General features: G+C 36.4%; 1 protein-coding gene across 1 annotated transcript; it reads left to right on the forward strand.

Annotated features, from left to right (window-relative positions):
• Nucleotides 1–1,252: 1,252 nt before the first annotated feature.
• Nucleotides 1,253–25,748, forward strand: rfwd3 (ring finger and WD repeat domain 3). The gene is made up of 13 exons (XM_048158915.1): nt 1,253–1,496; nt 4,054–4,233; nt 4,460–4,671; nt 7,550–7,623; nt 7,735–7,947; nt 11,382–11,473; nt 11,556–11,670; nt 13,546–13,762; nt 13,841–13,991; nt 14,086–14,262; nt 14,380–14,594; nt 14,877–15,094; nt 25,314–25,748. Exons 2-13 carry the CDS (start codon nt 4,067–4,069, stop codon nt 25,455–25,457), a joined length of 1,995 nt encoding a protein of 664 aa, XP_048014872.1. The 5' UTR covers nt 1,253–1,496; nt 4,054–4,066; the 3' UTR covers nt 25,458–25,748.
• The last annotated feature ends 1,796 nt before the right edge of the window (nt 25,749–27,544 follow it).

Genomic DNA, 27,544 nt, shown 5'->3' on the forward strand with positions numbered 1-27,544 from the left:
GCCTTTAACTGGTTGCATATGTCAGATTTATTGCATGACTCGGGCAGAGAAAAGCTGTTGCTATCAAACATTATTTACTTAATCAAGTCAGTGTAATGGTGAAGGAATCGATCAAATAGGCCAACTGATGGAAGGTTTGCGAAGAAATGTCATGTTCCCTTGTAAAAGTATTTTTTAGTATTTTTAAAATACAAAAATACAGTAGTTTATTTTGATACATGTTGTGGCTGCTCTATTTTGTAGTTTATTTTGATACACTTAAAATGAAGGTATTTGGTATTTTATTTTAAAATACATTTTGATGTATTTTTGCCCAACCCTGTTAGTAATTATGATGCATGATGGTGACCTTTGACCTTGAACACCCACGTCATGCCCACTTTTGACCTGTCATATTCTTCTTCTTCTCAGGGATCCATTTTGGCCTTTGACCTTTCATATTTGGAGTTCATATGTTGGCCTATGAGCTTTCGTATCCTCAGGGATCCATTTTGATCTTTGACATTACATATTTGAACTCCCCAGGGTGGTTTTGACCTCTCATGTCTGGTCACTTCTGTAGAGCATGTGTTTCACTTCACCCAGCATTCCATCTCGGGTGTTTTATCATCTCCCCCTCTCTATGGGAGAGTGAGGAAACGGGACACCGGTAAAAAGAGACACTCACTCACTCACACAAACAAACAACAATTCAAGTGATTGAGTAAAAAGGGCCTTATTCTCTTATTTTACAATGAAACAATTCACCAATTTCTCACAAGTATAAACTCACATACAATTTCGAGTCATAATTATGAGAAAAAAAAATGCAGTTCTGAAATATAAAGATACTAGTTATTTATTTTCATTTTTATATTATGTATTGCCTTTGGAAATAATTCTGACAGAGTTTTAAAAAATATATGGTTGTTATTTACCTGATTATGTGAAATACAAGTTCTACAGTAACCCTTATATCAATGTTCTTTAACAATATCATTATATCATATATTTTTTAGCTATGTCTAAGGTAATAAAATGTGCCACGTCTTTAAAAATAACTCAAACAATTATTTTACCTCTATTCCTGAATAAAACGTCCTGTTGAGTCGGATCTTTTTAGTTCACAAAGAAGTTCTGAATCATGAATCTTACTTTTTGTATTCAAATGAGACCATTCTACATTTTTAAGTTGTGCCCAGCAAAATGACATAACCTTATTCAACCGGCCTCTGGTTCTTTAGAATGAACTGTTTGTAAGAACCGATTCCCCGGAAATGAGTCAGTGACGCTCACACGCTCTTGTCCAATCAAAGCCCAGAACGAAACGAGGGGCGGAGCTTCAGATTGGCGGTTGTGTTTGCAGCCGCGACGAAGGTCTGCACAAATCCTATCGCGAATTTATCGAGCTTGTTTGTAATTATTCGAAAGCGCATCACGATCAACGTTAAAGCTGGAGAGCTGGTTTGTGGATGACCGGACGAAGAAAATAGCCATCAATCCGGGCGCTCTGCATGGTGAGTGATGTCAGTGTTGTGTTCGTGTGTTGTAGTTAGCAGCATTAGCAGCATGTTCTGATAAGAGTGTCGGGGTTGTTTTGTCAGCGCAATATATGAACTAATGTTAGTTGAGGTTGACTTTCAGATCACCCTGATATATACAATCACAGTGTGGTTTGAGGATTTCAACTTTATCAGGCGATCTAGCAGGACGCTCCGCACACTAACTGAAGTGTTGTTGGCATAACATCACTCTCCGTACTCAGTGCGCCACAAACCCGAGCAAGAGTTTGTCAGAGAGACCTGTGTGGTGAAATCTGCTCGCTTCCTTTTTTAGGAAAACAGAAAGTCAGCAATAACAAACAGTTCATTTTAGAAATATGATTGTGTGGAAGTGTTACACTAGCAGGATCCCGTGTGTGAAACTGGTCACAGATGGGTGACAAATGGGCCACAAGTCGTTTTTAGGGTACGAAGCGACATGCTTTTGCCATGTAGAGGTGAAATATTACCCTGTTAAATGTCGTCCCCCTTTTTGAGCACAGGCGTGAAGATGAACCCCAACTTAAATGGTTGTCATTCATGAATGGGGGTTGGTCTCTTTTTAGAGAAGACACTCAGCAGATTATTGCTTATCAGGTTAAAGCACTTAAAACATTGTTTTTATTTTATACTAATATATATATATAATATATACACCCAATAATTTGGAATATAACCAAAGCCACATGTCCAACAATGTTGTGTTCCAAATTTAAAGTTGAAAAAAAAAAAAAAAAAGAGGTTTCTGTGAGATTTGTTTAGGCGCTGTACCAAAAATGGCCACTGGGTGAAACCCACACTACATTTTGACGCATTCTCCTGTCACAAATTAAAGGGTTAGTTCACCCAAAAATTTAATTTCTGTCATTAATTACTCACCCTCATGCCGTTCCACACCCGTAAGACCTTCGTTCATCTTCAGAACGCAAATTAAGATATTTTAGTTGAAATCCGATGGCTCCGTGAGGCCTCCATAGCCAGCAATGACATTTCTTCTCTCAAGATCCATTAATGTACTAAAAACATATTTAAATCAGTTGATGTGAGTACAGTGGTTCAACATTAATATTATAAAGTGATGAGAATATTTTTGGCGTGCCAAAAAAACAAAATAACGACTTATTTAGTGATGGCCGATTTCAAAACACTGCTTCAGGAAGCATCAGAGCACAAATGAATCAGTGTATCGAATCAGCGGTTCGGAGCGCCAAAGTCACGTGATTTCAGCCGTTGGCAGTTTGACACGCGATCCGAATCACGACTCGACACAAAAGATTCATAACACTCCGAAGCTTAATGAAGCGGTGTTTTGAAATCGGCCATCACTAAATAAGTCGTTATTTTGTTTTATTTTTTTGGTGCACCAAAAATATTCTCGTCGCTTTATAATATTAATATTGAACCACTGTACTCACATGAACTGATTTAAATATGTTTTTAGTACATTAATGGATCTTGAGAGAGGAAATGTCATTGCTGTCTATGCAGGCCTCACTGAGCCATCGGATTTCATCATAAATATCTTAATTTGTGTTCTGAAGATTAACGGAGATTAAAGGTTTTACAGGTGTGGAATGGCATGAGGGTGAGTAATTAATTAAAATTCTGTCATTTTTGGGTGAACTAACACTTTAATTTGTCTCAGTATCATAAAATGGTCACCAAATATGGAGGCTTGAGTCTCAGAGATTTCCGGCAAAATGCGTTTTGTCAAGTTTAGAAAAAAATGTAATTATTAAAGGTGCTAAAGAGGATGTTTTGTTTTATACATTTTTGCAATATTACTTGAAACTGTCTTTACTAACTGATAAAAGACTATTTATTAGGTGCACTGAAAGGAATAATATTAATATACATCATCTGTGCACGAGGTAGGGCCTTAAAAACATCAGCCGATTGGCCCTCTGGCTTGTCAATCACCGCCGTGACGTTCCTTGTGAGAGACGAGCACGGCTGTGCTATCCAGTAACTTTCCACACTCCACAGGCGCTGCATGCAATGTTTTTACGCGATGAGTTACCTGCGGTGAGTCCGACATAATGAATCCACTAACACGACACAGCGAATGCCGGTGGTAAACACTCGTGTTCCAATACTTGTGCACGCGTTTTGGGAGGCGTTCCCTCGAAAGGAAGGGGGGTTGTTCTTACGCATGCGCTCATTTCAAAAACTAACAGTAACAGTCTTTGGTTTCTCAGTTGACGAAAAAATCCTCTTTATCACCTTTAAATGGTTCAGTAGTAAATTGTGTAAAATGTGAAGCATGACACGCCCACTAGGGGGCAGAGCCTGTTGAAAGCTTTAAGGTTACCAATGTCCAATTCCAAAGCAATTTTCACAGGATGGATTTTGAGTGTTTGATGTATTGTATTTTTCTGTGACTATATGTGGTGTGCGACACCATTCGGGGCGGCCGGGGCCCCACAAGAATTTACCTAATACATGTGTGAAGCGTTATAAATGATCATTTTTGGATGTGAAATCGAGGCTGCTTGAAGCGTTTCAGACCTTCACCCTGGTTTGTCTCCTGCAGAACGTGTCTGAAGATGGAGGAAATGGAGGTGGAAGTCGTGCAGCCGCTCGGTGAGGGCGGTGTGATCGTGGTCTCTGAATCTGACAGCAGCACAGAAGAAGAGGGTGTTTCTGTGCAGGCCGATAGGTCCAGGCGTCCAGTCCAACGGCCCCTCCAGAGGAGGCGGAGGAGGAGAATTGGGTAAGAGAAGCGCAACTTTTTTCCCTAGATACAGTTGCAGGAGTTTCCTTAACATTTCTGCATAAATTGCTCGTCAAATTTGAGCTGTGATCAATAATAAATGTAGTAAATGCAGAGGGTTCACTTACTTTTTCCTGCAACAGAAATGTAACCTTGAGAGTGAACAAATGTCTTGTAGTTTTCTTGCAGTGAGGAATCATTACATGCCTCTTCTTCTCTTTCCAAGACTGAGCACTCGCGAAGAGCTTCAGGCGCTCATACGGGACACAGAAGAGCTGTCCGAGCGGCTGAGACGGCACACGGCTGACGCTCAATCACACCGGCCGGCTCCTCCGCCCTCCTCCAGCCGCCCCGCTGCCGTCATCACACACACGTCCCATCAGTCCGGCGCTACAGGTCTACTGCCAGCCCACGTCTCCTCTCAGCCCAGTTCCTCAGGTACATGTTTTAAATCATTGCATTCTCTAACCCTTGTGTGTCATTTAGAAAAAAAATTGCTCTGAGGTCCTTAGAGGATAAAAATTGTCTGTGTCAAAAAACATAAAACATAAAAATGTGAAGCTTTGGAGTTAAAGTGTTTCAGTTTGGTCTCATTTTAAAGAAACCATTATGTGTACATCATGTAAAATAGATTTACTTAAAGGAAATGAAGGTGAAATATTACAATTACAATAAAAATACACAATTCTGTCAACATTTATGCAGTTGGCATTAACACAGGCAAAAATAATAAAAAAAAAAAGAAAAAGACAAAAATGTCCTTATGAACTCACAAGGGTTAATTATTTGGTTAGGCCGGAGGTCGGCAACCCGCGGCTCTAGAGCCGCATGCGGCTCTTTAGCGCCCCCCTTGTGGCTCCCTGGAGCTTTTTCAAAAATGTATTAAAATGGAAAAAATATATATTTTTTGTTTTCATATGGTTTATGTAGGAGGACAAACATGACACAAACATTCTTAACGTTTTTCAGTTAAAAATGGAATAATAAATATTAAATTTCAACATTTCTGTCAACGAAGATTGCGTCATAGCCATCGACGTCACTTTCCCGCCGAAAGCGCGCTCCCTCAGTTGGACTGATTGGCAAAAGAACCTGCTGCGTGACTGGATTTAATAGAGGAAACTGCGAAAACGCGAGTAAAAACAAACGAATTACACTAAAGGTTGGACACGAAAGTGTTTCTTACAACTTGTCAAATAAACCTAATCCATGGATATTGACATGTAGCCAGGAGTCGTGTTTCCTGACATTTATATGTGCCTGATTTGACGCCGAGGAAATACATAAAGCAAATCTGCCTGTGAATATTTTATATAACTACAATATAGGTAGGTTTAAATCCGCGTAATCACTTATATCAATGTTATATATATCGTCATATTTTCCAGCCCTAAAACATATAGTTTTATAGTATAGTTTTTGTCAGTGTTTATTTTAAAACGCACAATTATGCAGAATATAAGATGGAAAATATTTAATAGATGATTTGTCAACATAATATATAACAATACAATATATATGGAATGATTTTACCTCAAAATCCAACAATTTGACACAAAAAGATAACTGCAAATCCATGTTTCTCTGCTGGAGTCCAGCTGTTTCTGTGGATTGCACCGATCCATTTGCTTCTTTTTTCTGTAGCTTTCAGAAGTTTTTAAATATATACCTCGGGAATACCTCATTATGTATTTGTAGCCTACTTATTCATTTTGATAGTAGGCTAATATAGCTAATATACACTTACAGCCTGTGTTGCCTTCATATAAGGCTTATATAAGGCTTTTAATTTTTTGCGGCTCCAGACAGATTTGTTTTTTGTTTTTTTGGTCCAATATGGCTCTTTGAACATTTTGGGTTGCCGACCCCTGGGTTAGGCTTTACAATAAGGTCTCATTTCTTATTAGTTAATGAATTAAGTAACCATGAGCAATACATTTCTACAACATTTATCAACAGATACAACTTTTGATCTTAATAATGTATTAGTAAATGTTGAGATTAATATAAAGATTAATAAATGCTGTATTGATCTAGTATTGTATTCATATTAATTAACTAATTAACTAATGTAATAAAGTTAACAAATGAAACGTTATTGTAAAGTGTTACCAGCTATTTCTTCAGTTTTCCTCTAGGATTGCTGGTAACAATTTTGATACTAGAAATAATTGTCAAAATCTTTAGTTAAACAATTATATATAAAATATTGATGCACAATATATTACTAAGAAATCAATTATTATAGCAATTTATTTTTTAATTTATTGTAATGATCGATATTGGATAAAATCGGCTGAAAAATTGAATATTTAATCAGTTGGTCCCCTCTTTTTACATTTAGTTTATCTTTTCCCTCATCTAACTCTCACTTCAACTTAATTTTTTAAAAACGCCAATAATTTCATAAAACTTTTGAGTGTAAATTTAGCTTTTTTTAAAAAAATAAAACAAACAAACAAATAAATCAACCTCATCCTCACCCTTTTTTCAAATATTATTAAAAAACATGTAAAAGAATTTGTATTACGTATTGCGTATTTGTATCGAATTGCGTAGTTAAGCTTGAAGTTTTATTCGTGATAATACCGCAATAAAACATGACAAATTGTGCAGACATGATTTTTAGCCAGACTGTCAAAGAAATTATGAACACATGCAAAAACAAGAGAGTACAAACAAAATATTAATAACTGATTATGTTGTCATTGTTTGCTTTTTTCTGTCAGCTTTTTGTTTCTATGCTTTTTTTTTTTTTTTGCATAGTAAAATAAAACCTGTAGCTGTAGTTTGTCTTTTTGCCAAATGATTTTGTCAGATAAATACCTTCACCAAGTTTAGTGTTTTGATCTTCCCTCATATATATTTCTTTTTTATTTAAATCTAAAATATTTTCCTCATATTTTAATGGTTTAATCAAATTTGTAGGGTTATTAAAACAAATATCCCCCCGGATGTCACATTTGCCTACTACTGTATTTGTTTCTTTTATGAAAAAAAAAAAATGGATGCACCAATATTACAGTTCCAAAACATTTCCTTTCCCTGTTGCGTGGGCCAAAGATTTTCTGGTCAAACTAGTTGCATAACTTTGAATTTACAACATTTATAGTTACAGAATGTAAATGGGAGATCAAACTCTACTAATCAGTCATGAAAATTGTTACTTTGAGAACTTTTGATTACTTTCTGCCCCTATTCTGATCCTTAGATTTAAGCCCTTTTTTGCTACTGTACCTTTAAGACTCCAGTATTTAAATGCTCTTTGTTATGATTAGTCATGTGAAATGAAACCGTATGTTTTTGTGTGACGCAGGGCCCAGTGTTCCTCCAGAGCCTGAAGGGACGAGCGCAGAAGCTCAAGCAGAAGAGCCGAGGCAAGAGACTGAGGTGATTGAGAGGCTTATGAATGCTCGTGTCTATAGAAATCATCAGAGCTCTATGATGCACTGTCATGGAAGTGGATTGTTGACTCTCTTGCCGTTTTTTTTGTCTTTATAGGCTGCGTCGGAGTCAGTGGATCCCATTGAAGCTGCTGCGTCTCCCGCCGAAGAGGCTGAAGTCGATGAGGGGGAGGGCGAGACCTGCTCCATCTGTTTCGAGCCCTGGACCACGGCCGGTGACCACCGCTTGGCCGCTCTGCGCTGTGGTCACCTGTTTGGCTACATCTGCATTTCCCGGTGGTTGACGGGCGGAGGAAATAAATGCCCTCAGGTGAGTTTCACTTTCACTCAATGAACATTTAAAGGCTTGCTCTTCATCTAGTATTTAGTATTTGTCAAAAGTATTTACATTGGCTGTAAAGATCCTTACACCATGTCTACACCACCACAACAGCTAGAAGCTGTCTTAGGGCTGGGCGATACATGTTAACTAAATAACATGTAATTTAGAGGTTCTGACAAAATATTAAGTGCTGCAGTCTATTTTAAAATTTTAAATATATTTGAATTAATTATTTTAAAAAAAAAATCAGGTAGGATGTGTGATTCAGTGACACGTTCATAAATACTCATTACTGGATGAATCAGTGTATTTGAAAGAATCTGCTGAATGAAGATTCAACGTCAAATACATTTTTTAACAAGTCACGTGTTGCCACCTGGTGGTGAAACAATGTAATCTATAAATGTGTCATTTTCAGTGCGTTCAGTTTTCTTTCAAAAGCTGATTTGCTCTATTTTTATCGATAACATAGACATTAGTGTGTTATCTGAACTATAAACTTTTATCTCAGTACTTCTGTGATAACCTGAATATTTGTAGCACAGAAATAAAGAGACTGTGTGATTGAAAACACTGTTTGTGTAGCTGTTTATACCGACATGACAACTGCTCTCTCAAGACGAACTTTGAAGTAGATCAACTGGAAGATGTAAGGAAACCATGAAACTGCCACACTGACAAGCTATGTCCTTTTTTATCTCCTCGTCGCCGGTAGGCACAGCATTCATTTCATGTGTTTGTGTGTTCTGATCTCACGTGGCAATTGCGGATCTGAACTCCACAGCAGCTTGTTTGCGTGTCACTCGTGATCCGGGGACAGAGCAAGCTTGAGAGTTGTTCATGCAACCGAACTTCATGTCTGTTTACATTTTAACGCATTTAAGTGAAACTATATCGAGAGTTATATCGAACATTTTTTCTATCGTTATCGATTACGACGTACCGTCGATAAATATCGATACCGTTTTATCGCCCAGGCCTAAGCTGTCTACACTGCACACAACGAAACGATCATTACAAATCCATTTGTCCTTTGAGAAGTATTGCGAGTGCTTGGAGTACGTCAGCAATGGAACGAGTACAAACATACATTTTCAGGTATTAAGGTACAGAAACTGTAATGAAATGTAAAATAACACTTTATAAATAAAATATACATTACAAATATAGTTACAAAATTTATTCAGTCAAGAACAACAGGTGAATTTTCTTATCTTAGTCTTTGTTTTAACATTTTTATAGAGACTGCAGCAGGAATATTAGGCTGCTGTCACTTTAAGAGCTGCATGGATCCAATATACTGTTACACGTGTTTTCTTTGTCAACTGTTTACATTCACTTAAGACATAACTGACTGTTTACGAGAATATTTTGACACATTTTTGTTAGGGATGCACCGATCCGATATTCAGATCGGTATCGGCTCCGATACTGCCATTTTTGTCAGATCGGGTATCGGCAGGACGGGACCGATCCAAATCCGATACTGTGCGTGTACTATTCTGTGTTATTGTTAAGCTCCACAAAAGGCACAAAAACATTAAAAAGCACCATAAAGTTTCTGTGCGCTATATTCCAAGTGTTCTGAAGCCATTCCACAGTTTAATTTGAGATACAGGTAAATATTTAAGTCGTTAAATTAAAGTTCACGTAAATGCCTCCCTCTGCTGCGGCTGTCAGTCATTCTCCATTCAGCATTCAGACTGTGTGTTGTGTTCGGTTACGACAGTCAACACAATGAAACTCTCTCCAAGATCAATCAATGTTTCTATTATTATACTTCATCAAGATAACGGCAATACAATACGCATCAATATATCTTCACTTTGTGTTTTGAACTTTTTACTGCGGAGCGCTGTGACTCCATGATGCTTCAAGCGCATCATTTTGCACACGGGATGCGCATAAGCGCTTTGTGCCGCTCTGTATGTGAGCCGTTCATATTATAATACTTTTGCGCAATGAAAGATTGTTAATAGCATTTTTTTTTTTTTTTGTTCTGTCCTATCTATCATATGTTGCTGCATCATTTTAATTTTCATATTTTAATTTATAAGACATTTAATAGCTTCTGATTTCGTCCACATTTTCATATTTATTCACAAACTTATAGGATAAACAAATAGGCCTAGGCTATGCATTTATTTTTTTTATTATGAAAAGAAAGTATTATGAAAAAAAAGTTAAACAAAGTCTGCGTCACTTCTCAGTTTTCATCTTGAACGCTTTTTGAGGATCGTGAGTGAACGCGATCATCTCTTCCTCTTTACTACTTTACAGAAGGAAATAAACATGAATGAAAATCAAAGAATATGTTGAAAGTTGCAGTAGCTTACCGAAATCTGTATCACGTCAGTTCAATCAGTGTTGTAAACAATGTCACGTATACCTCAGAAAAGCCATTCGTTGACCATAAACTTATAGTCAGCAGAAAGAAAAATAAAACAAACTATTTAAAACAAAACGGGTTAGAAACTTAATTATGTAAGCATAAGTATTATAATATATAATAAAATGGACAAACTGGGTGCGTGTAATCAAACGCATCGTTTTGATTTGTTCTGGAGACTGAACTCGCACTCTGCTGCCACACTGGAGCGCGCTCACCACCTACTGGACAGGGGTGGGAATTACAGTTACAAGTTCAGCCTCAGTAAACTGTCAAAATGACGGACAGGCTGCAGATTTTTTCCGTCACTGCTAAAAAAAATTCCATCAATGAAAATTTTCAGTTAACATGACCTTTGAGATTATATATTATATACACGCCACACTACCGCCGGTGACGCTCCACGGCCGCGGTGGCGCGGTTGTCATGCCGACCGTCACAGCCCTATGTGAGGCATACAGTTTATTAGGTAATTTAGCACTTTTCTTATTACTTGAATATCGAATCGGTATCGGCCGATACTGAATCCCAGGTATCGGTATCGGAAGCGAAAAAGGCGGATCGGTGCATCCCTAATTTTTGTGCGTATTTGTCCGTTCAAGTGCAAAAAGATGTGAAGAGAACTTAGTTCAGTATCGCGCGCTATACAGTATGAGAGTCAGCTTTCTGTGTGCACGTTTTGGATGTAGAAAACGGCGTACAAGTTGTCTTTGTGCTTGAATGGTTTGAAGTTGTCAAAAGTACCGATTTTAGTACCGATTGGTACTGAAATCGGTACTTTTGACAACTCTACAGTCACATGAAATATTTAACATTTTTAATGTTTGAAATATTTAAAAAGCTTTATAGTTCAATTTGATTTGAATATATTTAAGCTTGGAAAAATCTTTCTGTGCAATTTATCAAATATTGTAGACACACAGCACTTCTTTCACTCATAAAAAGCCAGTAAAAAAAGCACCCAGAATTCACTTTGGCACTATTTGATGTTTGTGATGAAATCTGCCATTAATCACACTGGTTTTATCCTCAGTGTAATAAACCAGCTAAACGTGGTCACATCATCTTTCTCTACGCACGGAGACTGAAAGCGCTCGACAACACAGAGGAGGTGCGGCTGAAGAGGTGCGTTTATCACTGGCTCTGCTCTTTCAGTGTTCATTGTGTCCAGAATGTGCTTGTGCTGATTGGTTGTGATTGTGCTCAGTCGTCTAGAGCTGGAGCAGGGGTCACGTCGAATGGAGCAGCTGGAAGTCGCTCAGTGTCGTCAACAGCTGCAGCTCGTGGCCGATGAAAATGTACGACTGCGCAGAGAGGTCGAGGTGTGTATCGTTTCAGGAGGAACTCTGTACTCTTCTTCTTTGTTAATAATAGTTGGAGCAGCTCTGTATTACGGCTGCACGACATCAGAATAAAATCCATGTCATTATATGCCTTTTTCAGTGTGATTTCAATAAATCAATAAATGCGCTAGTGGCTCCAGATCGGCACTGCTCACAAACATGCGTGTATCCCATGATGCAGTGCTGCACAAGCTGCCCGCATGCAAAGAGAAGAGTTTCACTCTGAAACCGGCAGCATGCATCCATATGCTGGCATCACATCAAAATCAAAGCTTGATGTTTTGTTGTTGTTTTTTTTTTTATGCACATTTTTGTCCCTGATAAAATTAGCGCTTTTAATAAATCATGAGATTCTATATTTTATTCTATGACCAGTGTTTAGATAGCAGAATGAAAAACGATAATATCACATTTTGGTAGTATTAATTTCTGTGGGAAAACAAACATACGAACATCCAAAAAAAAAAAAAAAAATGTATATATATATACAGTACAGTCCAAAAGTTTGGAACCACTAAGATTTTTAATGTTTTTAAAAGAAGTTTCGTCTGCTCACCAAGGCTACATTTATTTAATTAAAAATACAGTAAAAACAGTAATATTGTGAAATATTATTACAATTTTTTAAAAAAGTTTTCTATTTGAATATATTTCACAAAGTAATTTATTCCTGTGATGCAAAGCTGAATTTTCAGCATCGTTACTCCAGTCTTCAGTGTCACATGATCCTTCAGAAATCATTCTAATATGCTGATCTGCTGCTCAAGAAACATTTAATGTGTACAATTGTACAAAATATTTGTGTACAATATTTTTTTTCAGGATTATTTGATGAATAGAAAGTTCAAAAGAACAGTGTTTATCTGAAATCTAATCTTTTGTAACATTATAAATGTCTTTACTGCCACTTTTGATTGATTTAATGCATCCTTGCTGAATAAAAGTATTCATTTCTTTAATTTCTTTTCAAAAAAATAAAAATAAAAATTCTTACTGACCCCAAACTTTTGAACGGTAGTGTATAATGCTACAGAAGCTTTGTATTTCAGATAAATGCTGTTCTTTTGAACTTTCTATTCATCAAGGAATCCTGAAAAAAAAAAAGTACACAACTGTTTTCAACATTGAAAATAATCATAAATGTTTATTGAGCAGCAGATCAGCATATTAGAATGATTTCTGAAGGATCATGTGACACTGAAGACTGGAGTAACGATGCTGAAAATTCAGCTTTGATCACAGGAATAAATTACTTTGTCAAATATATTTAAATAGTACACAGTTATTTTAAATTGTAATAATATTTCACAATATTACAGTTTTTTTACTGTATTTTTAATTAAATAAATGTAGCCTTGGTGAGCAGACGAAACTTCTTTTAAAAACATTAAAAATCTTAGTGGTTCCAAACTTTTGGACTGTACTGTGTGTGTGTGTATATATATATATATATATATATATATATTTATTTATTTATTTATTTATTTATTTATTTTTATTTTATTTTTGGGGGGGTCCATACAATAAAAGTCAAAAACCCAATTTTGGACCCCATTGACTATCACTGTATGGACAAATAAGTTTTTCCACTAAACCCTGTGGGTACCAGTGGGGTGGCATATATATATATATATATATATATATATATATATATATATATATATATATATATATATATATATATATATATATATATATATATATATATATATATATATATATATATATGTGTGTGTTTGTGTTTTTATTCAATTTATTGCCAACAAATGAGATCCACCCATTATAATCTTCATCTGTACGGTGGCATCAGGCTGCTGCTATTGTTCACTCCTGATCTGTGTTTGTTCTCTGCAGGAGTTGAGGAGGTGGAAAGCTCAGACGTCTTTCGGCTCGTCTCAGGGATCGTCTCTCTCGTCCTCCCAGAGGCAGGACTCATCCAGTGCGGGCCATTATGTCTTCTCTAAGGCACTGCTGGTGTCTCAAACAGGCAGCAGTCGGGTTTTATCCTACTGCGAGCCTCTCGGGTGTCTGCTGGCGTCTCAGCCATCTACACATGCCACCTTGTTACCAGGTGGGAATTTGAGGTGTTCCACATGCTGAATTTGTTCTGCATTGTTTATGTAACCGTGATTCTCTGCCGCTCCCTCAGGTTTCGGCGTGAAGATGATCAGCACTGCGACTCTCAAGCCGAGTCAGTACATCCCCATCCACACCAAACAGATCAGAGGACTCGCCTTCAGCCAACACCAGGACAGTTTACTGCTGTCTGCGGCCTTCGACAGCACAATCAAGCTCACCAGGTAAGAAACTGACTAGAAACTCTGTTCATTTTACGTATTCTGTTACAAAATATGTAAGATACAACAAATCGCTTCATGTATGTTCTCTTCACAGTTTGATGACTAACACGGTGGTGCAGGCCTACAACACGGGCAGACCTGTGTGGAGCTGCTGCTGGTGCCACGACAACAACAACTACATTTACGCCGGTCTCAGCAACGGCTCTGTGCTGGTGTACGACACGCGGGACACCAGCACTCACGTCCAGGAGCTGGCGCCACTGCGCTCCAGGTCAGCTTCAAGTATATCGTCTTTTCTAGGCAAAACTGTTGCATGATGTTAGTATTGTGTCCTGTACAAACAGTGGAGGAAATATGTTGATGATATTGTGTCCTTTGGTCATTGTAGCTGTCCAGTGGTGTCTCTTTCCTACATCCCGCGCGCCGCGTCCAGCACGTTCCCCTGTGGCGGCCTCATCGCCGGCACGCTGGAGGGCGGATGCTTCTGGGAGCACATAGAGGGAACCACGTACACACCTCACATTCTGCCTCTAGAGTCCGGCAACTGCACTGACATACAGGTGGAGCCTGAGAGCAGACACTGCCTCGTCACATACAGACCAGGTACAGAACGAACTCTGCTCTAATGCTCAAGTACCGTGCTTCTTAATCATGGCTGATTAGTAATATGTTTGCTGCTTGTATAGATTCATACTGTTCTGTCAAATTTTATATATTTTAAAAATAACCCTGATATTATTTGCTTAAATTTATAGCATGTAGTCATTTATAATGTACATTCCTATTTTAAGGTTATCTGGATTCAATTTAATTGTTTTATTGAATTCTTTTTTTATTTGTTGCATCTTTAAAAGCGTTGACGTCATGTGGTTTTGTGCCGTCCAGGTCGTACAAACCCGTCTCTGCGCTGTGTTTTAATGGAGCTGAGCCGGACGCCTCAGACAGACAGCAACCAAACGCCTGTCTGTTCTTGCTCGCCCGTCCAGACCTTCACCGCTGGATCCTCTTGCAAGTTACTCACCAAGAACAGAGTCTTCAAGAGTCCAGCCGGAGAGGGAGCCACGCTAGTGTGTGCTGGAGACGAGGCCAGCAACTCCACCATGGTTAGGAACCGCTCTTCATCCCGTCACTGCAGCTCTGTGCTCCTTTTTCTCATTGAATATCCTGTTTCCTTTGGTTACATATCACATACGTATGGTTCCCTTTTGTGAGATATAAACTCGTAATTGTGACAGGAAAAAGTCAGGATTGTGAGTCGTAATTGCGAGAAAAAAGTCAGAATTGTGAGGAGAAATAATTGTTAGGAAAAAAGTCAAAATTGTGAGAAACTCGTAATTGTGAGAAAGTCAGAATTGTGAGTCATAATTGTGAGAAAAAAGTCAGGATTGTGAGAAACTCGTAATTGAGAAAAAAGAATTGTGAGTCGTAATTGTGAGAAAAAAGTCAGAATTGAGTCATAATTGTGAGAAAAGTCAATTGTGAGGAACTCGTAATTGCAAGAGGAAAAGTCAGAATTGTGAGAAACACGTAATTGCGAGGAAAAAAGTCAGAATTGTGAGAAATTCGTAATTGTGAGGGAAAAGTCAGAATTGTGAGAAACTCATAATTGCGAGAAAGTCAGAATTATGAGCCGTAATTGTGAGGGGGAAAAAAGTCAGAATTGTGAGAAACTCGTAACTGCGAGAAAAAAGTCAGACTTGTGAGAAACTCGTAATTGCGAGAAAGTCAATGTGAGGAACTCGTAATTGTGAGAAAAAAGTCAGAATTGTGAGGAACTCGTAATTGTGAGGAGAAAAAAGTCAGAATTGTGAGGAACTCGTAATTATGGGGAAAAAGTTAGAATTGTGAGGAACTCGTAATTGTGAGAAAAAAGTTAGAATTGTGAGTCGTGATTGTGAGGAAAAAGTCAAAATTGTGAGTCGTAATTGCGAAAAAAAAGTCAATAGTGAGAAACTCGTAATTGCGAGGAAAAAAGTCAGAATTGTGAGGGAAAAAAAAGTCAGAATTGTGAGAAACTCGTAATTGCGAGAAAAAAGTCAGAATTGTGAGGAACTTGTAATTGTGAGAAAAAAGTTAGAATTGTGAGGAACTCGTAATTGTGATGGAAAAATCAGAATTGTGAGGAACTCGTAATTATGGGGAAAAAGTTAGAATTGTGAGGAACTCGTAATTGTGAGAAAAAAGTTAGAATTGTGAGGAACTCGTAATTGTGAGGGAAAAATCAGAATTGTGAGGAACTCGTAATTATGGGGAAAAAGTTAGAATTGTGAGGAACTCGTAATTGTGAGAAAAAAGTTAGAATTGTGAGTCGTGATTGTGAGGAAAAAGTCAAAATTGTGAGTCGTAATTGCGAAAAAAAAAAAGTCAATAGTGAGAAACTCGTAATGACGAGAAAATTCAGAATTGTAACTGGAAAAAAGTCAGAATTGTGAGAAACTCGTAATTGCAAGAAAAAAGTTAGAATTGTGAGTCATGATTGTGAGGAAAAAGTCAAAATTGTGAGTCGTAATTGCGAAAAAAAAGTCAATAGTGAGAAACTCGTAATTGCGAGAAAAAAGTCAGACTTGTGAGGAACTCGTAATTGCGAGAAAAAAGTCAGAATTGTGAGGAACTCGTAATTGCAAGAAAAAAGTCAGAATTGTGAGGAACTCATAAGTGTGGGAAAAAAGTCAGAATTGTGAGGAACTCGTAATTGCGAGGAAAAAGTCAGAATTGTGAGGAACTCGTAATTGCAAGAAAAAAGTCAGAATTGTGAGGAACTCATAATTGTGGGAAAAAAGTTAAATTGTGAGGAACTCGTAATTGTGAGAAAAAAGTTAGAATTGTGAGGAACTCGTAATTGCGAGAAAAAAGTCAGAATTGTGAGGAACTCGTAATTGCAAGAAAAAAGTCAGAATTGTGAGGAACTCATAATTGTGGGAAAAAAAGTTAAATTGTGAGGAACTCGTAATTGTGAGAAAAAAGTTAGAATTGTGAGGAACTCGTAATTGTGAGGGAAAAGTTAGAATTGTGAGGAACTCGTAATTGCAAGAAAAACATTAGAATTGTGAGGAACTCGTAATTGCAAGAAAAACATTAGAATTGTGAGTCGTGATTGTGAGGAAAAAGTCAAAATTGTGAGTCGTAATTGCGAAAAAAAAAGTCAATAGTGAGAAACTCGTAATGACGAGAAAATTCAGAATTGTGAGGGGAAAAAAGTCAGAATTGTGAGAAACTCGTAATTGCAAGAAAAAAGTTAGAATTGTGAGTCGTAATTGCGAAAAAAAAGTCAATAGTGAGAAACTCGTAATTGCGAGAAAAAAGTCAGAATTGTGAGGAACTCGTAATTGTGAGAAAAAAGTCAGAATTGTGAGGAACTCGTAATTGTGAGAAAAAAGTCAGAATTGTGAGGAACTCGTAATTGTGAGGAGAAAAAAGTCAGAATTGTGAGGAACTCGTAATTATGGGGAAAAAGTTAGAATTGTGAGGAACTCGTAATTGTGAGAAAAAAGTTAGAATTGTGAGTCGTGATTGTGAGGAAAAAGTCAAAATTGTGAGTCGTAATTGCGGAAAAAAAGTCAATAGTGAGAAACTCGTAATTGCGAGAAAAAAGTCAGAATTGTGAGGAACTCGTAATTGCGAGAAAAATTCAGAATTGTGAGGACTCGTAATTGTGAGAAAAAAGTCAGAATTGTGAGGAACTCGTAATTGCGAGAAAAAAGTTAGAATTGTGAGTCGTGATTGTGAGGAAACGTGAGTCGTAATTGCGAAAAAAGAAGTCAATAGTGAGAAACTCGTAATTGCGAGAAAAAAGTCAGAATTGTGAGGAACTCGTAATTGTGAGAAAAAATTCAGAATTGTGAGGAACTCGTAATTGTGAGGAGAAAAAGTCAGAATTGTGAGGAACTCGTAATTATGGGAAAAAGTTAGAATTGTGAGGAACTCGTAATTGTGAGAAAAAAGTTAGAATTGTGAGTCGTGATTGTGAGGAAAAAGTCAAAATTGTGAGTCGTAATTGCGGAAAAAAAGTCAATAGTGAGAAACTCGTAATTGCGAGGAAAAAAGTCAGAATTGTGAGGGGAAAAAAAGTCAGAATTGTGAGAAACTCATAATTACGAGAAAAAAGTCAGACTCGTGATTAACTCGTAATTGCAAGAAAAACGTTAGAATTGTGAGTCGTGATTGTGAGGAAAAAGTCAAAATTGTGAGTCGTAATTGCGAAAAAAAAGTCTAGTGAGAAACTCGTAATTGCGAGGAAAAAAGTCAGAATTGTGAGGAAAAAAAGTCAGAATTGTGAGAAACTCGTAATTGCGAGAAAAAAGTCAGAATTGTGAGGAACTCGTAATTGCAAGAAAAAAGTCAGAATTGTGAAGAACTCGTAATTGTGAGAAAAAGTTAGAATTGTGAGGAACTCGTAATTGTGAGAAAAAAGTTAGAATTGTGAGGAACTCGTAATTGTGAGAAAAAAGTTAGAATTGTGAGGAACTCGTAATTGTGAGAAAAAAGTTAGAATTGTGAGGAACTCGTAATTGTGAGAAAAAAGTTAGAATTGTGAGGAACTCGTAATTGTGAGAAAGTCAGAATTGTGAGGAACTCGTAATTGTGAGAAAAAAGTTAGAATTGTGAGGAACTCGTAATTGTGAGGGAAAAATCAGAATTGTGAGGAACTCGTAATTATGGGGAAAAAGTTAGAATTGTGAGGAACTCGTAATTGTGAGAAAAAAGTTAGAATTGTGAGTCGTGATTGTGAGGAAAAAGTCAAAATTGTGAGTCGTAATTGCGAGAAAAAAAAGTCAATAGTGAGAAACTCGTAATGACGAGAAAATTCAGAATTGTAACTGGAAAAAAGTCAGAATTGTGAGAAACTCGTAATTGCAAGAAAAAAGTTAGAATTGTGAGTCATGATTGTGAGGAAAAAGTCAAAATTGTGAGTCGTAATTGCGAGAAAAAAAAGTCAATAGTGAGAAACTCGTAATTGCGAGAAAAAAGTCAGACTTGTGAGGAACTCGTAATTGTGAGAAAAAAGTCAGAATTGTGAGGAACTTGTAATTGCGAGAAAAAAGTCAGAATTGTGAGGAACTCGTAATTGCGAGAAAAAAGTCAGAATTGTGAGGAACTCGTAATTGCGAGGAAAAAGTCAGAATTGTGAGGAACTCATAATTGTGGGAAAAACGTTAGAATTGTGAGTCGTGATTGTGAGGAAAAAGTCAATAGTGAGAAACTCGTAATGACGAGAAAATTCAGAATTGTGAGGGGAAAAAAGTCAGAATTGTGAGAAACTCGTAATTGCAAGAAAAAAGTTAGAATTGTGAGTCGTAATTGCGAGAAAAAAGTCAGAATTGTGAGGAACTCGTAATTGTGAGAAAAAAGTTAGAATTGTGAGGAACTCGTAATTGTGAGGAGAAAAAAGTCAGAATTGTGAGGAACTCGTAATTATGGGGAAAAAGTTAGAATTGTGAGGAACTCGTAATTGTGAGGAGAAAAAAGTCAGAATTGTGAGGAACTCGTAATTATGGGGAAAAAGTTAGAATTGTGAGGAACTCGTAATTGTGAGAAAAAAGTTAGAATTGTGAGTCGTGATTGTGAGGAAAAAGTCAAAATTGTGAGTCGTAATTGCGGAAAAAAAGTCAATAGTGAGAAACTCGTAATTGCGAGAAAAAAGTCAGAATTGTGAGGAACTCGTAATTGCGAGAAAATTCAGAATTGTGAGGGGAAAAAAGTCAGAATTGTGAGAAACTCATAATTGCGAGAAAAAAGTCAGACTTGTGAGAAACTCGTAATTGCGAGAGAAGTCAATAGTGAGAAACTCGTAATTGCGAGAAAAAAGTCAGACTTGTGAGAAACTCTTAATTACGAGAAAAAAGTCAGACTCGTGATAAACTCGTAATTGCAAGAAAAACGTTAGAATTGTGAGTCGTGATTGTGAGGAAAAAGTCAAAATTGTGAGTCGTAATTGCGAAAAAAAGTCAATAGTGAGAAACTCGTAATTGCGAGGAAAAAAGTCAGAATTGTGAGGGGGAAAAAAAAGTCAGAATTGTGAGAAACTCATAATTACGAGAAAAAAGTCAGACTCGTGATTAACTCGTAATTGCAAGAAAAACGTTAGAATTGTGAGTCGTGATTGTGAGGAAAAAGTCAAAATTGTGAGTCGTAATTGCGAAAAAAAAGTCTAGTGAGAAACTCGTAATTGCGAGGAAAAAAGTCAGAATTGTGAGGAAAAAAAGTCAGAATTGTGAGAACTCGTAATTGCGAGAAAAAAGTCAGAATTGTGAGGAACTCGTAATTGCAAGAAAAAAGTCAGAATTGTGAAGAACTCGTAATTGTGAGAAAAAAGTTAGAATTGTGAGGAACTCGTAATTGTGAGGGAAAAATCAGAATTGTGAGGAACTCGTAATTATGGGGAAAAAGTTAGAATTGTGAGGAACTCGTAATTGTGAGAAAAAAGTTAGAATTGTGAGGAACTCGTAATTGTGAGAAAAAAGTTAGAATTGTGAGGAACTCGTAATTGTGAGAAAAAAGTTAGAATTGTGAGGAACTCGTAATTGTGAGAAAGTCAGAATTGTGAGGAACTCGTAATTGTGAGAAAAAAGTTAGAATTGTGAGGAACTCGTAATTGTGAGGGAAAAATCAGAATTGTGAGGAACTCGTAATTATGGGGAAAAAGTTAGAATTGTGAGGAACTCGTAATTGTGAGAAAAAAGTTAGAATTGTGAGTCGTGATTGTGAGGAAAAAGTCAAAATTGTGAGTCGTAATTGCGAGAAAAAAAAGTCAATAGTGAGAAACTCGTAATGACGAGAAAATTCAGAATTGTAACTGGAAAAAAGTCAGAATTGTGAGAAACTCGTAATTGCAAGAAAAAAGTTAGAATTGTGAGTCATGATTGTGAGGAAAAAGTCAAAATTGTGAGTCGTAATTGCGAAAAAAAAAAAAGTCAATAGTGAGAAACTCGTAATTGCGAGAAAAAAGTCAGACTTGTGAGGAACTCGTAATTGTGAGAAAAAAGTCAGAATTGTGAGGAACTTGTAATTGCGAGAAAAAAGTCAGAATTGTGAGGAACTCGTAATTGCGAGAAAAAAGTCAGAATTGTGAGGAACTCGTAATTGCGAGGAAAAAGTCAGAATTGTGAGGAACTCGTAATTGCAAGAAAAAAGTCAGAATTGTGAGGAACTCATAATTGTGGGAAAAACGTTAGAATTGTGAGTCGTGATTGTGAGGAAAAAGTCAAAATTGTGAGTCATAATTGCGAAAAAAAAGTCAATAGTGAGAAACTCGTAATGACGAGAAAATTCAGAATTGTGAGGGGAAAAAAGTCAGAATTGTGAGAAACTCGTAATTGCAAGAAAAAAGTTAGAATTGTGAGTCGTAATTGCGAGAAAAAAGTCAGAATTGTGAGGAACTCGTAATTGTGAGAAAAAAGTTAGAATTGTGAGGAACTCGTAATTGTGAGGAGAAAAAAGTCAGAATTGTGAGGAACTCGTAATTATGGGGAAAAAGTTAGAATTGTGAGGAACTCGTAATTGTGAGAAAAAAGTTAGAATTGTGAGTCGTGATTGTGAGGAAAAAGTCAAAATTGTGAGTCGTAATTGCGGAAAAAAAGTCAATCGTGAGAAACTCGTAATTGCGAGAAAAAAGTTAGAATTGTGAGGAACTTGTAATTGCAAGAAAAAAGTCAGAATTGTGAGGAACTCGTAATTATGGGGAAAAAGTTAGAATTGTGAGGAACTCGTAATTGCGAGAAAAAAGTTAGAATTGTGAGGAACTCGTAATTGCGAGAAAAAAGTTAGAATTGTGAGTCGTGATTGTGAGGAAAAAGTCAAAATTGTGAGTCGTAATTGCGAAAAAAAAGTCAATAGTGAGAAACTCGTAATTGCGAGAAAAAAGTCAGAATTGTGAGGAACTCGTAATTGCGAGGAAAAAGTCAGAATTGTGAGCAATGTTCCCTCTAATTTTTTTTCTCGCTGAGCAAAACTTTTCTCTGTTGAGCGCACATTTTGGCCACCTGAGCAAAAACATACTTTATATTAAACCTGTACAATGAACGTAACACACACATACAAAAAAAATGGTTTTATCATGCAACTGTAACTTTTAACTTTCATGTGCCGTTTCTATTTTATTTGACCCTTGATGTAACTTAGTGATTTATTAAATAATATGTTTGAAATTAAGCAGTTCAGTCACTAAATTAAGCACATTTTAGGTTACTTGAGATTTTTTCACATTGCTGTATTAACTGTACCAGTCTTTACCAAGAAATTCTATTAAAAAATAATTTCTGTCCTCCTGCAGGACAGTTCAATTCTTTATAATAATATAATATGAGCAGTTACAATGATGGTTTGGGACAACCATAATGTGTTTTTGTACAGTCAATTATTAGCAACAGACCGTGTTAAACCATCAAAATTACATGTTTATTGCTTATGAATTTCCCAGATTGTATATGCCAGGAGGTTAAGATTTTTCGTGGCAAGGAGCCCTAAACAATCCCCTTGTGAGATCAATTTTTTATAAGGCTTACATTATAATATAATAAAATATTTAAGTATTTAAACTGATATACAGTATTATATCAGTTTAAATGCTTCCATTTGTTTTAATATATTATATATTATATATAACTAAATATTTTTAAGAAAAGTGAACGTTAACTCTTTTATAGTTATCTAAACATCCCTGAAACCCACACCACCACCACACACACAAATCTATTTAAACTGAGGTATATCACTGATGTATTTTGAGTTTTCAAGCTACACCTGTGGTGGGTGTGATTGTAAATGTCTGAGTTTTGTTAGCATTCTGTGCCCATCATCCGTTATTTCCGCCATTTTTCATTAAAACACGACGTTTTATTTCACATTTCTTTTCGTTTCGCGTTGCCTCTCGTATTGATGTCTTTCGTCCGCAAACATTACAGTATTCTTACCGTGACTGATTTGGCTCAGGGCCAGCCAGCTCACACGCACTCAGTCGTTCTCTTTCTATGAAACCTGTAAACCGCATTCACCGGTTCCAACTCTATAGCGACAATAACTCTATAGCGGTTGTCCAGAGCACTGCAATTATTTCTCATTTAAACTACTACAATCATTTTCATGTCTGTTCTCTGCGTGGCAATTATTTCTTCTGCGCGGCCGCGCACGAGCGCAGCTTAGAGGGAACATTGATTGTGAGGAACTCGTAATTGCGAGAAAAAAGTTAGAATTGTGAGGAACTCGTAATTGCGAGAAAAAAGTTAGAATTGTGAGTCGTGATTGTGAGGAAAAAGTCAAAATTGTGAGTCGTAATTGCGAAAAAAAAGTCAATAGTGAGAAACTCGTAATTGCGAGAAAAAAGTCAGAATTGTGAGGAACTCGTAATTGCGAGGAAAAAGTCAGAATTGTGAGCAATGTTCCCTCTAATTTTTTTTCTCGCTGAGCAAAACTTTTCTCTGTTGAGCGCACATTTTGGCCACCTGAGCAAAAACATACTTTATATTAAACCTGTACAATGAACGTAACACACACATACAAAAAAAATGGTTTTATCATGCAACTGTAACTTTTAACTTTCATGTGCCGTTTCTATTTTATTTGACCCTTGATGTAACTTAGTGATTTATTAAATAATATGTTTGAAATTAAGCAGTTCAGTCACTAAATTAAGCACATTTTAGGTTACTTGAGATTTTTTCACATTGCTGTATTAACTGTACCAGTCTTTACCAAGAAATTCTATTAAAAAATAATTTCTGTCCTCCTGCAGGACAGTTCAATTCTTTATAATAATATAATATGAGCAGTTACAATGATGGTTTGGAACAACCATAATGTGTTTTTGTACAGTCAATTATTAGCAACAGACCGTGTTAAACCATCAAAATTACATGTTTATTGCTTATGAATTTCCCAGATTGTATATGCCAGGAGGTTAAGATTTTTCGTGGCAAGGAGCCCTAAACAATCCCCTTGTGAGATCAATTTTTTATAAGGCTTACATTATAATATAATAAAATATTTAAGTATTTAAACTGATATACAGTATTATATCAGTTTAAATGCTTCCATTTGTTTTAATATATTATATATTATATATAACTAAATATTTTTAAGAAAAGTGAACGTTAACTCTTTTATAGTTATCTAAACATCCCTGAAACCCACACCACCACCACACACACAAATCTATTTAAACTGAGGTATATCACTGATGTATTTTGAGTTTTCAAGCTACACCTGTGGTGGGTGTGATTGTAAATGTCTGAGTTTTGTTAGCATTCTGTGCCCATCATCCGTTATTTCCGCCATTTTTCATTAAAACACGACGTTTTATTTCACATTTCTTTTCGTTTCGCGTTGCCTCTCGTATTGATGTCTTTCGTCCGCAAACATTACAGTATTCTTCCCGTGACTGATTTGGCTCAGGGCCAGCCAGCTCACACGCACTCAGTCGTTCTCTTTCTATGAAACCTGTAAACCGCATTCACCGGTTCCAACTCTATAGCGACAATAACTCTATAGCGGTTGTCCAGAGCACTGCAATTATTTCTCATTTAAACTACTACAATCATTTTCATGTCTGTTCTCTGCGTGGCAATTATTTCTTCTGCGCGGCCGCGCACGAGCGCAGCTTAGAGGGAACATTGATTGTGAGGAACTCGTAATTGCGAGAAAAAATTGAGAATTGTGAGGAACTCGTAATTGTGAGAAACTTGTAATTGCGAGAAAGAATTGTGAGGAACTCGTAATTGTGAGAAAAAAGTCAATCCGCTTGTTAAGTCGTGACGTAAGGAACGCCATTTCTGGGTCCAAGCCTCGACTCGTTTCACTTGAGAATGCCGTCTCGATGTCCATTTATGAGCGCTATTTATTCATAATAAACATTTAACATTTTAAAGTTAAACATTTAAAATACTTACAGTCTACACAACAGTCTCCATGCTCACAGCATTACAGATATTAATATTTTAGCGATTTATAAAAGATGAATCACTGTCTGGCATCTGGGATTTTGGTATGGAGATAAAGGTTATGATTATAATAATTTTGGTAGCATCATGTGTGTATATTAGCACTGTTTGTTGTTTTCTTGTGGTATGAGATAGAGCGTTTGGACTCGGAAGCGCTGCCGCGTGACGTCAGATTTAACAACCGAATAGTGAGAAACTCGTAATTGTGAGGGGAAAAAAAGTCAGAATTGTGAGAAACTCTGTTTTATAAAAAGTCACAATTACCTTTTTTTTTTTTTTCATTTATTTTTATTTCATTGCGGAAACAACAGTACATAAGGAAGCTGATGTTTGTGTGTCAGTTTGATGGTGACTTTAATGCACTTTGACTAACATTGACTGATTTCTGCAGGTCTGGGATGCCGGCACTGGTGCTCTGCTGCAGAAAATGCCCGCAGATCTCCCTGTGCTGGACATCTGTCCTTTCCAGGTCAACCAGGGCAGCTATCTGGCCTCTCTGACTGAGAAGATGCTGAAGGTCTATAAGTGGGAGTGAGACTAAAAGAAACCTTCAAACGAACATCTGAATAATCATCTTACAGAAACCAAATGCATGGCTGCTGCTGGTCTGAGACTGTTCATTCACTGTGTGCATGTTTTATACCGAAAGCCTGTTTTTTGTTTTTTTTTTTTTTTTTTTTGTGTTCTTTATAAAAATGTTTTGTTTAAAAGTGTAAATCAGTGCTTTCTTAATGTTTTAGTTGAGTGATCATTGTTCACTACTTTCCTTGTATATATGTAAGTGTTGTTTTATTACTTTATTAAAATAAATGCCTATGTACTTTGACAGTTTGTGAGAACTTAAACACCTTAAGGGACTGGAACATTAAAATCATTAGGAAAAAGCATTTTCAGTGGTTAGCTTTTTGGTAATTAAAGGATTAGTTCACTTTCAAATAAAATTTTCCTGATAATTTACTCACCCCCATCTCATCCAAGATGTTTATGTCTTTCTTTCTTCAGTCGAAAAGAAATTAAGGTTTTTGATGAAAACATTCCAGGATTTTTCTCCATATAGTGGACTTTAATGGGGTTCAACAGCTTGAAGGTCCAAATGTCAGTTTCAGTGCAGCTTCAAAGAGCTCTACATGATCCCAGACGAGGAATAAGAGTCTTATCTAGAGAAACCATTGCTCATTTTTGAACCATTGCTCATTTTTTGCTCATTTTTGTATATGCTTTAAAAACACACAGGATCGCGTGCACGTGCTTCCGCTTTCCGTATTCTTCAAAAAGCTCATGCTGTACGTCCAATGCCTTCCGTATTCTACTTACGGAATGAACGCGCCGGCAGTTGTTTTTTTCCGTAAGTAGAATAGGGAAGGTGTAGGACATACAGTGTAAGATTTTTGAAGAATATGGAAAGCGGAAGTATGTGCAAGCCAATCATTTGTGTTTATATAAAACATATACAATTTTTTCAAAAATTAGCGATGGTTTCGCTAGATAAGACTCTTATTCCTCGTCTGGTATCGTTTAAAGCTCTTTGAAGCTGCACTGAAACTGACATTTTGACCTTCAACCATCTCGAGTCCATTGATGTCCACTATATGGAGAAAAATCCTGGAATGTTTTCATCAAAAACCTTCATTTCTTTTTGACTGAAGAAAGAAAGACATGAACATCTTGGATGACATGGGGGTGAGTAAATTATCAAGAATTTTATTTGAAAGTGAACTAATCCTTTAAAAGTTTAAAGTTTTTTTTTTTTTTACTATAGTAAACTGAATATCAGTTAAGACAAGACACCACAGGTGAACAGGGTAAAAATGTAAGCATCACCATCTTATCCCCAGTTTAAAAATGCAAATGAGGTGTTAACTAATTAAATAGGCACTTATTTGCATATATTTAAAAAAAAAAAAATGTACATTGAATAAAGCCAGGTTCAAAATTCTCACTTCATTTTATTATGTTATTAAGAGTTGAGGGTGTTTATAGAGGGGCTTTTGGATTTCTCTTTTATCCCTAGATAAATCAGAAAATAATCAACAGACAGAAAAACAAAAACGTTTTCAGAATGTTTTTAGGTGTAAAATGTCCTATAAACCAGGCGAATGATAAATGAACAAACCTTCAGAATAAAGATAAAAATGAATAAAACTAAAAATTTCCTGTAGGAAATAAATGTCTTCCTCCAGGGGGCGCATTCTGCCTTGAACCACATTCGTGTTTTTATTTATTTTATTTTTTTTATTTTGAAGATACATTTGCTCTATAAATTATAAAGATATTTAAATGTTATTTTCAGAAATATTGTCTGACATAAAATGTAAATTCAACACAAGAAATCGCGATACAATTATTTAAAATAAATATTTCCCAGTAATCACAAACGATTGTTATTGGCCCATCCTAAACCAACGCTGAGATAAACAACACTTACCATGTGACATCAACATATTATGAATTACAGCAACAGCGTTCAACATGATTTACACCTGAATAATACCAGCAATAAACTTATAGTTGTTTGATTAAGTTTAAATATTAAAACACTCCGGTCCGGGCCTCTGAATCCCGCCCATTTCTGAAGTCTCTGTTTAATGCTAATTCCCTCTCTTATCTTCCTTTCTTCTAATG

Source organism: Megalobrama amblycephala, linkage group LG15, assembly GCF_018812025.1.
Source record: "Megalobrama amblycephala isolate DHTTF-2021 linkage group LG15, ASM1881202v1, whole genome shotgun sequence".
Classification (NCBI taxonomy): Eukaryota; Metazoa; Chordata; class Actinopteri; order Cypriniformes; family Xenocyprididae; genus Megalobrama; species Megalobrama amblycephala.